Source organism: Lathamus discolor, chromosome Z (assembly GCF_037157495.1).
Source record: "Lathamus discolor isolate bLatDis1 chromosome Z, bLatDis1.hap1, whole genome shotgun sequence".
Taxonomy (NCBI): Eukaryota; Metazoa; Chordata; class Aves; order Psittaciformes; family Psittacidae; genus Lathamus; species Lathamus discolor.
Genome location: NC_088909.1, coordinates 2,430,532 through 2,447,518, shown reverse-complemented (window position 1 = coordinate 2,447,518; position 16,987 = coordinate 2,430,532). Strand labels below are relative to the sequence as shown.

Genomic DNA, 16,987 nt, shown 5'->3' with positions numbered 1-16,987 from the left:
CATACAAATTACATAAGACTTGGCGGAGAATCCCATCGCTCTGCACCCTCGGAAAAAGCAGCTCCCTCCGTGCCGCTGATCTCTCACAGGAAAAAGAAAATATTTCAAAGCCACAAACAAATCACTCCTGCAAAGCGCCATGCACACTGGTTTAAATTAGATGGGGTAAAAATACAAGCGGGCTTATCACAAAACACTGAAATCTTTGCTATGGCGACACCAGTTTCTCCCCACAGCCTTTTACAACTGGAATACCTACAGTTCTGACTTGTCATGAGGGGAGCAGAAAAGCCACCTTTGCTAGAGGCCCATCAAGGAAACACGATTAGAATAACAACCACCATGTAAATATTTCCCAGTATTATTTGCTTTGCTGTACTGGAAAGCAGCAGTACCTGTCACTACTTGCTATATATCTACCAACATTAAATCTTAATACCGAGGAAGAATTTCAATCCACGAGGCAGACGGTCAAGCCTGAAATTCAGGTGCTGCTCAGGAGGCAGGAAGAGGAAGAGGGGCTAACCCTCGGGAGGGAGCCTCGCTCAGTCATTTCACAAAGTGTAATTAACCAGCTCCTGTGCATTTCCTTCCCTCGGAGAAGGATTTCTTCACCGAGTAATTAGACTGTCCCAGTTAAGACTCAAGTCACCACACAATATATTTTCCCCCCAAACAAAGCTCAGAGAAGGTTCAAGTAATACTTAAAAAATACCGCCATTTCCTCATAGTGACTTAAAGCTCTTCCTAGTTTCTACCTTAGTCACTGCATGGATCTAGAACTAACTGAAACCCACAACTAACTGAACTAACTGAAACTGAGACCCCCCCACAATCCTGGTTTTACTCCTATATTCAACACACTCCATTATTACAGAGCATTGCCTTCTTTTAACATACAGAAAAACAGGAGGTAAAAAAAAAAAACCCACAGAAAAACATTCGTCTTACTTCAAGCACACATCCAAAGGCCACAACAGAAAGAGAGTACAGATTAAATGCTGTAAAGATATACTTGTCAGGAACCTTCCTTTGAAGTATCTGCAGGAAACACTGTCATCACGCAGCCATGTTACAATTACACAGTTAAAATAATCACCACCAGTCGTGAGCAGTCCATCTGGTTTACTGAAAGGGAGCACTGCTGGTACAGTATTGATTAACACGACTAGTCTTCACTGACCCTAGAGAAATACATTTGTCTGCTCTACTGAACAGCAGAAGAACACTGTGTGACACTGTGAAATGCTTCAGTTTGTTTAGAAGTGGTTTTGGGGACTCAGTTGATGAAAACGTTAAGTAGAAAATAAAATCATTTTAACAGGTTGTCTGCCACACACGAAGGAAGAAATGAAGCCCAGTGCTCTGCTGAAGGGCTTTTTGTTTTCAGGGTATTTTTTGATGGGCGACCTGCATGTTTAAGTCTGAGAAAACGCTATTATGATATCCTAAAACCAAGAAGCAGCACGTTTAAAAAATCATTTCACCCTGAGCCTTTTTTGTTTTATTATTAAATGGGGATAGGGACAAGAGTTCATTTTCTAAAAGCAGAACTGAATGGTAAAACCAATTGTGAAACACTAAGTGTAACATCTCCAGCTCTCAGCCTGTCAAAGCAGCAAATGCTTCCATGACCAGGGCTCCTGTCATCACTGCTGTGAACAGGAACAAGGCAAAACCAGTCGGGAGATGGTCACGAGGGCAGAAATCAAAAGGCTTACGCACACTCCAACTCCAGCACACTGCTGCCTATATGGGCAACTCAATCTGCTATGATTTTCGCAAACCAAACCCTCAGCATTTACTCAGACAAGTCTGGAGGTGATGCAAGTCCCTGCTAGCCCAACAATACAGGTTCACAGCAAACCTCACAGAGGCCAAGACCGCCCTTTTACAGGGAGGACACAGACGAGATGTGCCCTGGCAAGTTGTATCCCTTCCTGCACTACCTCCTTTAGGACTGACGAGTTCTCCCAGAAGCAGAGACCTGGAGCATCTCTGCATAAAAAGCACTGAGCTCCACAAACCTTGACACACCTTGGCAAGAGCAGACGCAGGGACGCACACGGCAGCACAGACACAGCAGCACAGCACAGCTCTGCCTTGGGGACAAGCACGGGTAGGCCGTGAGGGTAACTGTGCTTGAGGAGCACCTCGAGCAGAGCCCTGAGCGCACACCCCCTTGGGCACAGACGACCCCTCAGAGCGAGATCCTCCACAAAGGGAGCTTCCCACAGCAGAAAACAGGTCACACAGCTTCAGGGCGATGCTCTGCAGGCGTAAGGGAAGGAGGTGCCTGAGAGTTTCCCTGCTGAGACACAGAAGCCAGCGCAGGTCTGGCTCCATGCAGCATTTTAAGCCCTTCCACGGCAAGCCACCACAACCACTTAAAAGTGCTCCAACACGCACCTTCAGCTGCCAGTAAATCAGTAAATCCACTTGGTGAAACGCCAACTTTTTTCTTTTTAAGTTAATCAAGGCAAATATTTAGTTCCTGGTAAAGCACACACAAAGAACGTATCAATGCCATTTGAAAACAGGCGGGAGTTAATCTGCTTGTGCGTCTCTAGGACTCCATGGAGTGTTTCCCCCCATCCAGAAAGCAGCGAAATAATTGGAGTGATTATACAAAAATGTTTCATTTTATGAACCAGGAAAAAAACTATATATATATAAACACATTTAATTCCAAGTTCCTTAAATTTATATCGTCTCGGGGAAGCACACAGCCAGTACAAAGCATTACATTAACCAGATGTTTTCAGCTAAATATCTTTGCCTGCACAGGAAAGGTGAAAAAAAAACATACAAAATGAATTGGTCTATGCCCAATTTCAAAAGCCATCTCAAGGGGAATTTTGCTTCAAGAGCAGGCTGAAATTTGTTCTCTGCCTATAGGGCCATGTCCCCAGTGGTAAGAGAGTACTTTGTGTACAAAACCAGGAGGGGGGAGGAACCCTTTTCCTGCAACTGGATATCAAAACACATCTCTCAGCCTGGAGTAGAGGCCAACCGGTAAACACACCGACTCCTGTGCCTCAATGAAGAGGCCGGTTCTGAACCCGCACGCACACCCCCTCGCAGGACAGCTGCTCTCCCTGGGAAAGGGCAGAGGGCACCGAGGGCTCAGCTCGTCCAGGCTGCTGTTAGAGGAGAGGGCTGGGGGGAGCACAGCGATTCGCCTTTCTAAACATGCAACCCATGTACCGGCGGGGGGGGGTTAATTCTGGACTGCAGAAGTGCAGCTGTTTTGGGCTGGGATTCTTTCTTTTTTCTTTTTTTCTTTTTTTTTTATCCTCTTCTTTTTTTTTTTTTCCTCCTCTTTGCTAAAGGGCAAAGGTGTCGAGCAGCCCCTCCCCGGCATACAAAGGCTTCTCCGAGGAGAAAAATACCAAGCAATTTAAAGATTAAACTAGGAAATAAATAAATAAACGCGGATCAGCCGGGCTTGGCTGGCTGCAGCTCGGTTCAGCTCCATCCTCTGCGCATACACACGCAGGGCTAACGCCTACCCAGGGATGATGAAATGGGAAACGGAAATTACCATTTCAGACAAGTTTTCGTATTGTTCCTCCCCGCACAGCGCTCACCCCGAAAGGCACGCTCCCCTCCTGCCTGCCCCCCACAAAACAGGATGGATGTGGGGAGGGACACCGGGCCCACGCTGCGGCCTCGACCCGGAGCCTCACGTTCCTCCCGCCCCGTCATGTGCCCCACGGCTCTCCGCAAGCCTCCACACCCCTCAATGCTCACCAGCCCCCGAGCTTTCCCTATAGTCCCCTCAAGCCCCACACACACCACCCCCCTCACACCCGTGACACGCACACCAGCCCCCCAAATCCTCCTCACACCAGCGAGGCCCCCTCAACCCCCCCCCCCCCAAGGCTGTCCCCCCTTCTAGCGCGCTGCCCTGCTCTCCCCCCACAGCCCTTCCTGATCCCAGCCTCCCTCCCCACTTCCCCCGCTAGCCCCACATCCTCTTCGCACCCTCGGATATCCTTCTCCCCTCGCCCCGCCCCACAACCCCCTTCTCCCCACCGCCCCCCCAAGCCCTCGCCTCGCTCTCAGTGCCCCCTCTCTGGGCCCCTTTGCCCTCACGCCTCGGCTCCCCCTGCCCCCCAGCTCCCCTCCAGGCCCCTCTCCTCCCGCACCAGGCCCCGGGCACGGTCCCCGCCGCCCTTCCTTACCAGCGCTCCAGGCTCAGCAGGCCGAGGGCAGCGTCGCGGGGGAGCGCGGCCTGCGGCTCCGCCGGCCCCGCCGCATAGAGGGAGGCGGCGGGGTGGGGGGTGGGGGGTAGGAGGGGGTGGGGGTGGGGAAGACCCGGGGGCTGCGGCGGCGCGGGGTGGCGGCGGCGGCGGCGGCGCGCGGGGACTAGCGGCGGGCGCGCGGGCAGTGGCGGCGGCGCGTCCCGGCCGCGCGCTCCATGGCCCCGCCGCGCTCGGGCTCGGGCTCGGCTCGCAGCGCTGCCGCCCCACCGACCGACCGACCGACCGGCTGCCGATCTAACGCCGCCGCTCATTGGCCCGCCGCGTCGGAGCGCCCCATTGGCGGAGCGCGATGGGTTGGGGGGGGGGGGGGGAGGGAGAAGGGGGGGGAGGTGAAACGCGGCGCCGCAGCGCCCCGCCTCCCGCCACGCGCGGGGCACGCCGGGAGCGGGGACGCCGACGTGTCCCGGGAGCCGATTGGCGGGCGCCGCGGGGGTCATGAGCGTGGCGGCGCTTCCGGGAGGGGGGGCCTGGCCGAAGGCTCCGCGCAGGCCGGTGCCGGTGCCGGTGCCGGTGCCGGTGCCGGTGCCCGTGCCCGTGCCCGTGCCCGTGCCCGTGCCCGTGCCCGTGCCCGTGCCCGTGCCCCGGCGGAGCCCCCGCACACCCACCCCGAGCGTCTCCTCCGCGGGCGCCCGTGTGCCCCTCCCGGCGCAGCCGAAGCGCTCCCTGCTCCTCAGGTGTCGCCCCGGTGTGCGGGGGCACCGCTAACGGGGCTCCCCGGTGTTGGCAGCGCAGTGGGCGGTGGCGTTTGCCCGCTGACATGCTCGAAAGGAGGTTGTGGTGAGGTGGGGGTCAGTCTGTGCTCCCAAGGATGGGACAAGAGGACCCGGCCTCAAGCTGCCCCAGGGCAGGTTCAGATGGAGCTGAGGAACAATTCCTGCCCCAGAGGGTGCTCAGGCATTGGAACAGGCTGCCCAGGGCAGGGCTGCAGGCACCGGCCCTGCAAGTGCTCACACACCGTGGAGACGAGGCCTCAGTGCCACGGGTTAGCGGTGGGCTCGGCAGCGCTGGGGACGGTTGGACTGGATGAGCTGAAAGGGCTTTCCCAACCTCATTGATTCTATGAACTGGGGTAACTCACTGGGCTGTGAAACAGCGGTGGTGGGGATCAAGTGCGGTCTGCTGGTCCCCGGTCACCACCAGCTTAGGCTGGGGTGGGCACAGGGAGATGGTGAGTGCCTTGTTACCACGCTGCTCACCGTGAGACACCAGGCACAGGCTCAGTGGATTGATTGCATCTTTCCCTGCCAAGGCTGCAGTGCTGTCAAGAGAAGCCAGTGCTGCAAATCACTTGGTGGTTTGGGGCCGAATTCCTTAACTACTTTCTTATTAAAAGGTCTTAATGCCAAATGTTTGCTTTTGCTTTCAGAAGAGGCCATGTCAACTCTTGAAAATCACCGTCATGAAACATTCCTGCACCACTGCTGCAGGAGAGAAGTGAAAGGGTCATACAGGTTGGGGTCTGGGCTGGTTGGACCAGAAGGGGTTGGCACAGCACACACATCATCCCGGGAAGGCTGTGAGCGTGGCTCCTCCACTGGGCCCAGGCAGTCACCACCGGACAGGGAAGGCACAGTGACACAGGCCATGCCCCCTTGCAGCCCTGGGATGGGTCTCATGCTCTTGCCTAGCTGCAGTGGTTGTGCCTGGGGTTTATCTTCCTCATTAAAGTGCTAATTTCATAATACCAAGAGGTTTTTGTGCTGGTTTTATTTCCAGGGTCTCCCCTAAACAACCAGACCCATGGCTCTCCAGATGAGGACAGTGGACAAGCCTCCTGCCTTTGTCCTGCTGGGACTGTGGCAGTGACACAATGGCTCAGCTCCTGCACTGCAGAAAACCCCAACAGCGCCTGTTCTCCCTAGCTGTGGCCGTGTGGTGATGTTGCCATATCTCCTCCCAACAGTTGCTCTGTTCCCACCCATTGTGTTTGTGCTCTCCAGTGCTAAGGTAACCCAAAATTCCTGGTGGATCCTGTTACTTGCATACAGCTGCTCATGCCTGAGCTCAGCACAACCCTTCCGCAGAGTAGGATCACCGGCTGTACATAGGCATTTCGTATGGTGCATCTCGTGCCAGAGCCCCTTGTATCACTGAGGTAATAAACCGCTTGCTGTGGTATTCCTTGTGCGAAAGTTCACAGGGTAGATCTTCACATCAAATACAAAATGGGAGCACATGGGACGCCTTTGTTTTGGTGGCTGAGGACCGGGAACCAGGGTGACCTCATCTGGGTCATTGTGGGGTTTTGACCCACTCTTTCCAGGAGGGTGGCTCATAACTGCAATTGCTTTTTTGGCGTTGACAGTTCTGCTTTGAGTCACACATTTGGCAGCCTGAAGGATTGCTCTCATGTACTGGGGATGCCAGTAGTCCCCCAGGAAGGAAGATCTCTTTGCTGGGCTCAGTGGTGATGAAGGAGTGGCTTAGGAACATGTGTCCGACTTCGCTGTTAAATAACAGAGAGAGATTTATCCTGAGCCTGTTAAGCTGGTCCTGTGTTCTGCTTAGGCTTAGTCTTTTTGTCTCTGCCCATCTTCCTCCTCCTCCATCAGCTCTCCTAAACCAGTCAAAAGAAAGGTTGTTGAGGCTTTTCTGTTCTCCCTTCCATTAATCTTCACACTCCTCTGAAAACATTGCAAGTAAGCATCTGCCTCTCTGGGGCCTCTGAACAACTAGATGAAAGGAGAAATGTTTTTTTTTCATTTCCTAAATATAGTTGGCTGTAACTCCCTCCTTGACAGCCTTGAATGTCATCCAGGTCAAAGATCCAGTGCTGGAAAGGAAGTTAAATCCTTTCTGCATCCCCCTGACCCTTTTCTACTTGAAGGCAACAGTGTGGACGACCAACTGATTCAAGGGAAGGACAGTAAAAGCACTCGGTGAAGAAAGCTAACAGTGGGAGCAGGGCAGGATGATTCCAGTTGGGGGTGCTTTCTGGGTGAGAATGCTATGATGAGGGTGTTCAGCCTGCTTGGGTTCGTTACCCTGGGGTGGGTTTTGCTCCTTGCAATGTAATTACCATACTTATGAGGAAAAAAGCTCCACAACCTATAATCATTGAGCACCTTTATCCTGCACTAGAGGTTGTGAGCTCTCAAATACTAAAACGAAACAAATATGCTGTGCTGAGGAAAGAGAATGTTGCATGAGGGCACAGAAATTAGGCCACCTGGGGAATGTGCTCAGGCCTATTCCCGTTTGTCACAGCAAACTGAAGGGACACTGATTTGGGGAAGGAGCTCAGTGACCCTTTGATCCTTGCTCTGTTTCTCTTGCCCTGTCCCATTCTGGAGATGGCATCTGTATCTGCTGCTCACCTCCGTTTTCAGCCTTGGGGTGAATGTGTCCATCTCTGCTTTAGCCAAGCTCCCATGAAGCTCTACAGCAACCCTCTTGTGATGGAAGGAACCATTATGATAACCATAAGGTCAAAACTACCCTTCTGTGCTCATGTGGGTGCACTTCTCTGCTGATCCAGCTCCTCTTAAGATGTAAAGATGGGAATCTATTTTTAATAGATGAGACAATGTGTGATTTATGACCGCTACAGTCACACATCAGGGTAAATCCTCTGTGACCAGTCAGGTGCCAACATCAGAGGCCAAGAGAATAAAACTTTAGAAGAACTTTGATTAGAAGAACCTTTACTTTAAGCTTGGATCGTGTTTTAATTACTGTCATCTATTAACATTTTGAAGAGAGATGGTTTTGGCAAACAAAGCAGCCATTTGGAAAGCCAGCAAGGAGTACAGCTGATGCTCTTGGTACTGCAGCAGAAGTCTCTCCAACTCTGCACACAATCTCATTTTTCTTAAATAAAACTACTTTCAAGTCATCCTTGTTGGTTTTTTTTTTTTTTTTTTGTTTTTTAGTTGATAAAGGACAACTCCAACTTAGAACAAGCCCTTCTGCCTGTGATGCCATTAAGAAATAAAAGGCTGGGCTTCCGTCTGCTTTATAATGAGGCGATTGCTCACAGCTCCATGAGATGTGATTCAATAATAAGGCTAAAGCAACAGCTCACTCCCACCAAATCAGCTGCCTTTTGAAGGTTTAGCTCCTCGCTGCAGCCCACAGTGTTATCAGTGGTGGCCCAGCAGACCCCACACAGGGCCCTGGATTAGCACCTGGATTAGCTCTGGTGCTCCCCCACACCCTCAGCCTGATCAGGCAGCAGTGGTTTTGGACCCCTCGAAGATCAAGTGCTGCTCTTATGAGTAATATGTATTTACATGAATCTTTGCAGGACCCTATACCCTTGTGAATAGTAAGTCCAGGGAGCTTTGGGCCTCCTGCATCCCTAGAGGAGGATGTTTTCCGAGGGTAGTGGTCCCCTGCTGCTGGATAAATGCCTCATATTGATGTTCTAACTGTGACTTCATGACCGTCCTGTTCTAATTACTGCTTTTATGATTCCGAATGACAGGCTTTAGGTTTCTTAGCCTGCTTATGGATTTCAGGGCTGTGGAGTGACAGTTGCTCACTTGAAGCTTACTGACCTCCTCCAGCCTGCAGGGTTTGGAGATGACTTCAGCACACAGATAGATTCCTGGGCTTCTCCTGCACTCTGCACGCCCCAGGAGCCCTCCAGGGAGCGCGCTCCTGTGGAGCAATCTGTTCATTCATGGCCTTTGAATCACAAACAAGCAGTTTCCCTCCTCCTGCTCTACCACTGCAAGCCAAGCTGAGAGGTACCCGTATCACTTCTCTCAGTGTTGCTCCTTCTTGTGTTGACTTTGCTTTTCCAGCGATTCGTAAGCCATGACTGGCAGACAGTTCGGTCACTGCTGCTGTACGGCTGATTCCCTCTGATCCCCTGCCTATGGCCATCTGTCACCTTCCTATCTTAAACTCTCCGGTCTTTAGAGGTGACTCAAAGATAAGTTTGTATCCGAGCACTGTTTCCCAGTTATGCCTTATGGCCACCAGCTGCCTCACCGTGGGGTTGGGGTGTCCTCCTTGCCCCAGGGAGGAGCAGTGTTAAGTGCCATGCTGTCCTCTACATGCAAGAGCAGCATGTTGGGATGTGGGTGTGCCAGTGGCAGTGATCCCAAGCTGTTCCTGGAAAAATAGGTGTGATGATTTTGGACTGGCTCATATGAAGAGGATAGTCGCTGAACAGATCTTTACATGGTGAGGGGTTTCACTGTGCTTGAGGGACAAGAAGTGTGGTCTTTTAAGCATGGCTTTTATTTCTGAGCCTGAGGCTTTCCTGGATGCTTGGCCTTGCTTTGCAGAAGGGGAGTATCTATCCCATGACCTTGACATGCAAAGCTTCTGCAAAGAAGTTATCTAAAGAAAATATATCTGGTACATGAGAGGTGCAAGCTGCTGAAGGGTGCTGGAACACAGGGGCTGTGCTTTTTTGTCCTGCTGCAGAGGCAGCCTGGCTTCTGCTGCGGGGGGGTAACAGCATTTTTTTCATCCTGAATATCTGAATTTACCTTCTAGCACCTTCAGCTCTACATTTAACCCATTGATTCATTATGGATGTGAAGTCTGTGGATGGTGCAGTGGCCACCTGACGCCAGCTATCCATTCTTTCAGTTTGCAGAGTGCTGTGTTGAAATGAGCTGGAGCCACGCTGGAGGGATTGATGGCATTCTGCAAAGAGCTTCCTGAGACTCTGGGTCAGGAAAAAGGACAGGAAGACTGTCTTACAGGGACATGGAAGTAAGAGATGTGGGTTCTCCCATGTAGCAGAGCTGAGAGCTGTGTTGGCTCTGGAAACAGGTATCTCTTGGCCTGAAAAACACAGGATGGGGTTGCTAATGCTGCTTCCTGTCCCTAACCTGCTCAGGAGATAAACCAGGGATTTCAGACTCCAATCCAGCACCTTTCCCCAGTAGTAAGTAAATACACGTGGCATTACTGAGTGATGTCACGGCTGGAGTACATCCCAGCGAGGCCAAGCCTGGATCAGGTTATATCTGTCTTCTCAGAGCATTGGCTTACTCCCAGAGGAGCATATTGCCAGTCCAAGGGCAGTGACTGAAGCCACCTTTCCCAAGGTCATCTCTCGCACACACAGAAAGGACAGTGCTCACTTCCGCATACACAGCCTGAGCTGCCCATGCAGAAGTCACAGTGTGGCCACGGCAGGTGCTGTCTGCACATAGGGCAAAACGTCTTGACTCTTCTGGCAACCCTTTGTTTTGGCACCAGCAAGGTGAAGAATGCCAGGTTCCCTTCCATTTGAGGCACAGCATGAAAGGAGGAATAGGAATCACGTCAACTCCAGCTACATGGTGGGTCTGTAAATAGCCATATTTCATTTGTTCCTATGGTTATATGAACATACATAACCTCATAGTTCAGTATGGTTTTGTCACATCAAGGCAGCAGCTTCTGCCAGGAGCATCACAGCAAGAGCCCAGCTGCCGTGTAGTCCTGAAATGCAGCATGTTGCAGTCATCGAGCCCACCCAGATGCAGCTGGGGGTTGTCTGTGCTAGGTGTTGGACCCTTTCACCTTTCCTTGCCCTCCATCATGAAATAGGTCCAATTTTGCCTTCACTGAGGCAAAGCTGTAAGGCAAGCAGCATGAAACCCATTTGGTTCAATCTTGGGTCAGAATGGTAGAAGTCAGGGAAGTCCTGTCTAAGCAAACTGTACTTTCACCTTCTAATCAGGCTGTAATTCCTTTTAAATTATGCAACTCTTTAAAAATAGATTAGGCCTCATTAGCAATAGGTCTGCTCAGAAAATGGACAGAAGCAAGGTGAGACATGCCTTGAGTGAAGCAGAGGTAGCGGTGTGCATACTACTGGGCCCCACAGCTCCTTGGTCCCTTATGCACTTCTCCAAGGTTGCTATATCCCCAATGGAGTTCCTGCACCTCTGTGCTTGTGCTAGAGGGCACAGCATTTCCAAACGAACCCCTTCCTCCTGCAGATGTAGCGGGGGCACAAATACCCCTGCACGGATCCTTCTGCAAGGTGGGTGCAGACATGACACTCATCTCTGCAGCAGCCACCTGGCCAAGCAGGGTGTTGTGCATGGGTGGTATAGAACAAAGACCTTGTGCTCTGGCCATGTTTGTGCTCAGCCAGAGCTGCTTCTCCTGTCCTTCCCCGGCCTACTCACTTATGGCCACTGCAGCACCAGCTCGGTCTGTCCAGCCACACTGGGTGGGATCTGTATCTCCATTGTCACCTCCCCACTGATGACACTATGACCAGCCAGTATGGATTAATTGCAACCAGTTTAATTCTGTGTCTGTAAATTAAGCTGTTTGACGATTAAGCCAATGATACAAAGAGACTTCCAGGAGTGAGGAGGACATTAACATGCTATTAGATCTTGCTGGTAGAAGGTTTACTTAGACACATCCCAGGGGGCAGATGACAATTAACATCCTAAGAGACTCTTCTAGAAAGAGGATGCTAATTCAGACCTGCTGGGAAGGGAGATAATTATTTATTATTATTATATGTAGCCCTGCTACCTCCCATTCAAGAATGCCTGAGATACTTGAGGACAGGTAAGTTAGGAGAACTAACAACAGTGAGGAACCTAAAAGTTGTCCCTGAGCCATGGAGAAACACGGAGAGGAATGAGGGAGAAAAAGCTGCAGAAACCATCCTGGTCAGCGAGACAGGAGAGAAGGAAACATGACTTCTTGAAGCACATCAAAGGACTTGGGCAGGAGAGATCAGACCTGCTGGCCTCACAAACAGAATATTAATTTCAGTAGAGCAAGAAGGGTGTAACTGTGGTAGGAAGGAGGTGATGGCTCCAAAATGCCTTCCTGCCCCAAAGAAACACTCAGCAGAGCACATCGAGGCCACCCACTCAGCGGTGCACAGCTAGTGCAAAACAGGAAGAGATTACACAAGATTTAGGATCAGGGACTTAAAATGCAATGACCTCTGTGGTATTTGTACCCAGGGAACTTAACACAACTCATAACCTTGACACACTCTGGTGTAACGCTTGAGGGGAGGTGAGGGGTCCACCCCTGTTAGAACCACACACCTGCACCAAAACGATTTCAAACACAGGGTAATGGGTGCATTGTAGCTTCGCCACGGTGAGTTGTCAAACACATTGTAATGGCTTTTCCACGGAAGAGAGATCACAGGAGCCAGCTAACCTGCCTGGCAAAGAGCAAACACGTTGTATATTTGTTCTCTCATTTCACTTCTGAGAGTGCTTGATAATCCATCATGCTCAGCTGCAGATATTAAATGCTGTTTTCTATCAGAGCTAATTTATACCTTGGGTTCAGAAGGGGAGTTTTCCTCAGCAACAGCTGCACGGGGAGGCAGCGGGCCCCTTTCCTCTGTGATGAATCTACGATTGCAGAGGTCATTTCTTTGTTCTCTTTCCAGCCGTTACAATTATGTGGGACATGATGTTAAGAGCGATAAAAACCCCAGCACAGGGCTGGTTGTGTACTCCCTGCTGCTTTAATGCAGTGCCAGGTCTCTCCGCCTGCCACAGCCCCGCTCTCCTGTGCCTGCAGGAGCCTGCTTACTCCTCCTAGCTGCTGGTTCTCCTCCTTGCCTAAACCTGATGGAGCGGCCTGGCCAGGGCTGGGGCCTGCCTGGCTGCGGGAACCGCCTGCTCCAAGGGGGACTGGCCAGGCAGACCTCGGCCTGGGGATCCCCTGCAGAGGGCAGCCCGCCTTGGGACGAGCCGGAGCCGGAGCCGGGGCCGGGGCCGGGGCCGGGGCCGGGGCCGGGGCCGGGGCCGGGGCCGGGGCCGCCCCTCGGGGCTCCCGGCCGCGGCCGTGCCTCTTGCAAGGGGCCGCTGCCGCCTGGATGCCCCGTTGCTGTGGTAACGGCTCGGGCCGTCCCGGCAGGCCCCGCGCGGCCGCGACCGGGGGCGGGGCCAGCGCTGAGGCCGCCATCTTAAGGCATGGCAGTGCTCTCGCTATCGGCCCCTTTCCAAGATGGCCGCCCGCTCTTCGGCGGTCGTTTCCGTCCCCAGTGAGGCCTCCGGCTCCCGGTGCGGCGGCGAGCGCAGCGGCCCGCGGCCCCTCGGTACCCGCTAGCTGCTGCCGCTCCTCGGAGGTCCGCAGGCACAGTAGGACAGCCGGCGAGCCATGGTGTCGCTGCTGCGGCTGCTGCTGCTCCGGGGGCGCTGCTGGCGGCGGCCTGCCCCGCCGCCCGCCCCGGCCTGGGCCTGCGCTCGCCCGGGGCCCGGTGGCTCTGCCCTCGGCGCAGGTCGTGGCCTGCAGGTAACGGGGCGGCGGAGGTGGCCGCGGGGCGGGGCTTGCGGAGGGTGCAGCGCCGGTTACCGGGTGGAGTGGGGGGGGGGGGGGATGCTGCTGGAGCAGCCCGGGCCCGCAGCCTCACGGCGCCGCCGCCCCGCCTCCTCGGGCAGTGTCCCGCTGGGGTGGGACTGGGAGCACCGCAGGAGGAGGCGGCGAGCGGGCGGGTGGGTACCCACCGGCTCCGGGTGTGCGCGGCCTCTTGCGCCAAGCGGGGCTTTCCCTAATGGGTGTCTCGGGCCGGACCGTCCCGAAGGCCCGTTGTGGCGGTGCGTTGTAGCAGTAACGCGGTGAAGAACGGTATGGAGACAGCACCTAGGCTGCTGTACGCAAGAAAACGTTGATTAAAGGTTTGGGTTTTTTTTTCCCCAACTTTAATCGTGCTGACTCTTTGCATCACCCATGCACACCGCACTGGTGGGCACCACAGGTGTGTTTTCCACATCTTGCTGTGCTCTTGATATCACAGGTCCCTCTAGCTTAGGCCTTAAAGCACAAGGCAAGGCTCTCATTTAAACAAGGCCTTATAGAATAGTTAGGGTTGGAAGGAACCTGAATATCATCCAGTTCCAAGGCCCCTGCCATGGGCAGGGACACCTCACATGGAAACATGTCACCCAAGGCTCTGTCCAGCCTGGCCCTGAACACGAGTGAGGACTTGAGAGTTTTTCTGCAGTGTAGTGAAAAAAGTACTGGCCATCTACGCAGGTAGTGGAGGAAGAACTATTGTAGGACTGCTTTTGAATCATGCCAGGTTTTTTCCGTTGTCAAGTTAGTCTAAGCTGTCCCATTCTAGAAGGTATCCACCCCAAGAGGTCACCATCTTGAGCCAACAAAAGCTGTGTTGTTGCTCTCCAGCAAGCCAGCAAAAAAGGGTGAAGGATTTCGGCCTAGCTAGTGCTCCTGTCTGGTTTGCTGCACAGAAGCTTGTGCCTGTGCAATAGAGGGGTGGTAGGACAGGGAATCACACATCAGAGAAAGTGCTACGCTTGCGTACCGTGACAGCATTAGTAAATGTTAGTTCATATGTTGTGAAGCTGCCCTTAAGTGTGAGTATCAACTGCAGGATTACTGCTGAATTACTGTGGGGAAATGGCTGTTTTGTCCTTCCTGCTGTGCAACAGGGTACAAAGTACTGGTGTTTAAGACTTCCACCTTGTAGGAGGGTATCTCTGCATTAAAGAACTGACTTCCAACATATCTTTACAATGAAGAACAGAGACACAGGAAGGAGAAGATAAAATTTTCAAGTGTTTTGAGTGTATGTTCCTCGTTCCACGTGCTTTTTTTTAAACTGGGTTATAAACAACATCTTCCAAGTCACATGGCAAGCATACAGCACAGACAGATATAGTATTGAGGTCTCCTAGCTGCTGGTCCTGCAACTTAACCACAGTATTTTCATGTTTAGGAATGTTAGTCTTGAACAGAATATAAAGGTTAAGCAGTCACACCACTTTTCCAATAGTTGGCTTTTTGTTTTTCTTCTTCCTCAGAGCCTTCTGTCACCAGCACGCTTCCACATGTGTCAGGGTCTCGGGGGAGTCCTGGTGAAACAACACATAATTCGTGATCCAGTTCAGCTTTGGAATTTCTTAGGTGAGTCCCAAAAAGCAACTGTACAGGTAGAGGAGGGGAAAGGGTTGTATTTAGTAAGAGTATTGACTTTTCCTTACCTTCACTGCCTGTTCTACTGAAATAAAGCTGTTCTATTTTTGGCTTTGGGAACTGCGTGAATTTTACAGAGCTTCTAGGTTTTTGTTTGGTGACAGGGACGAACAGTGGCACCTTTCCACAGGGAGCTCTGTGATTAAGGAAGCACTTGAGTCATTAGACCTAAAAGCTAATTTAAAAACTGCAGATTTTGAAGTAGAGAATCTTTCTCTGCCTCATTAGCAAAGCCTAAGACAAAAATGTCATTCACCTTTTTCAGAAGTCACATTGTGCAGCCTTGCTGAAAGCCTTGCACTGGAGCAAGTTGAAAGTGTATGTTAGAAAAAGTTACCTGAATTCTTAGAGCAAAAGCACAGAAAGGTAAAACAAAGGCAATTACTCTTCTTGCTGCCCTCTTCAAATTGGAAAGATGATTTTGCTACTGCCTTTGAGATTTGAACAAAACTGGTCACAGCTGTTCTGACCAGTGTGGGCCCACTGAGCTTGGGCTGCTTCACCTTTGAGAGGGTTAGGGATTTTAAGTTAAGATATATGCATAATCTTTCAAATGGAAGTGAATCCCTCTAGTACAAGTAGCAGTTCCAGTTTCTGGGCTAACTCCTTTCTCTGGAGCCTTCATGAAGGACCATGGGAAGTGGAAACTACTGTCTTCAAGTCAGTTGTCTGGCTTCTCAACTTTTTGTATTTCTGATGAAAAAGCCTTAGCTGGGCTTAAACCACAGTGGCAGCAGCTGTGTGTGTTACTGTTTGAAGCCTTACTTTCCTTGCTTTTACTAGAGTATCCTATCAGCATTTACTGAGAAATCTGCATTTAAGTCCAGTATATATATTTCCGTTAATAGGTATCTACAGTTCCTAGCGTGAGGCTGTTCTTGATTCATACCAGTGTTAACTATGGTTTGGCATGTTTCAGCACAGAAGAAATTTCTCGAAATTATTATCTTTGCTCCATTAAAATCATCTCTGAACAAAGCAATTTTTTATTGGATTGTCAAGAAAAATATATGAGGAAAGTGACAGAGTCTGTCCCTGTTGTGACTGTTTCTGATGAGGATGTCTCGTTTCCTCGGCACAGGAGCAAAACTGTGTGCTTGGGTGGACGTGGCGCTCGTCTTTCTCTGCACTCGGAGCTCATGTGTTTCTGCTATCCTCAGTCCCCCTCACTGTCTTCTGAGGTCTGCTGGTAGTAACAACTTAACTCTGCTTTCCTGTAGGTAGCACTTACTGGTTTACTACTTCAAGCTCTTGGGGGAGTAACCAGAAGAATGGAGGATTCAAAAAGAAGTCTCCACAGGAGGATGATGGTATGCATGTGCCAAAAAGATACTTAATGAAAGAAGTCGTATGTGTCAGGGTAAGGGTAGACAGCACGGAAGGCCTTAATGCCTCCGTCTCTCGGTACTAGAAGCCTGTAACTTACCACTTCTAAACAAGTTTGAAGGGGTGTTTTGGCTTAGGGGTTGGAATACTAGGATTTAAATATAGAGCATGAAACTGTTTCTGTGCTGCTTTGCATCCTATGCAAATAACTTCATTGATGTGTGCCTTACTTTTGCTGCTTTGCAGAGGGGAACAGGAGTATTAACTGAGTTTCGGTTTGGAGGTTTTGTTGTGCAGCGTTTTGACTTAAACTTACTTTAACTAAATAAAATTCTTTAAGTTGGATCCTGGTTTGGCATTGTTTATTTGGTTTTTTTAATTTCATTTATCTTCACTGTGTCTCTAGTGGTTTACAGAGCTTAAAGTTAAAAGTAGATTCGTTAAAGATTTCTTAGCTGTGATAATGGCACTTGCTCAGAATTTTTCTTTCTTGTTTTTCAAATCAGCCT

The 16,987-nt window shown here is 51.2% G+C and overlaps 2 protein-coding genes across 3 annotated transcripts in view; one reads left to right on the top strand and one right to left on the bottom strand.

Annotated features, from left to right (window-relative positions):
* ANKRD11 (ankyrin repeat domain containing 11) overlaps nucleotides 1-4,312 on the bottom strand; it is a 152,705-nt gene extending 148,393 nt beyond the window's left edge. For both annotated transcript variants that reach the window (XM_065661054.1, XM_065661052.1), the window contains exon 1: nucleotides 4,188-4,312. The gene's annotated coding sequence lies outside the window, so the exon portion shown is untranslated. The remainder of the gene's footprint in view (nucleotides 1-4,187) is intronic.
* Nucleotides 4,313-13,107: 8,795 nt separating this feature from the next.
* SPG7 (SPG7 matrix AAA peptidase subunit, paraplegin) overlaps nucleotides 13,108-16,987 on the top strand; it is a 31,634-nt gene continuing 27,754 nt past the window's right edge. The window contains exons 1-3 of the mRNA XM_065663546.1: nucleotides 13,108-13,451; nucleotides 14,981-15,083; nucleotides 16,373-16,462. Of these exons, the coding sequence (XP_065519618.1) occupies nucleotides 13,317-13,451; nucleotides 14,981-15,083; nucleotides 16,373-16,462 (328 nt within the window). The 5' untranslated portion in view covers nucleotides 13,108-13,316. The remainder of the gene's footprint in view (nucleotides 13,452-14,980; nucleotides 15,084-16,372; nucleotides 16,463-16,987) is intronic.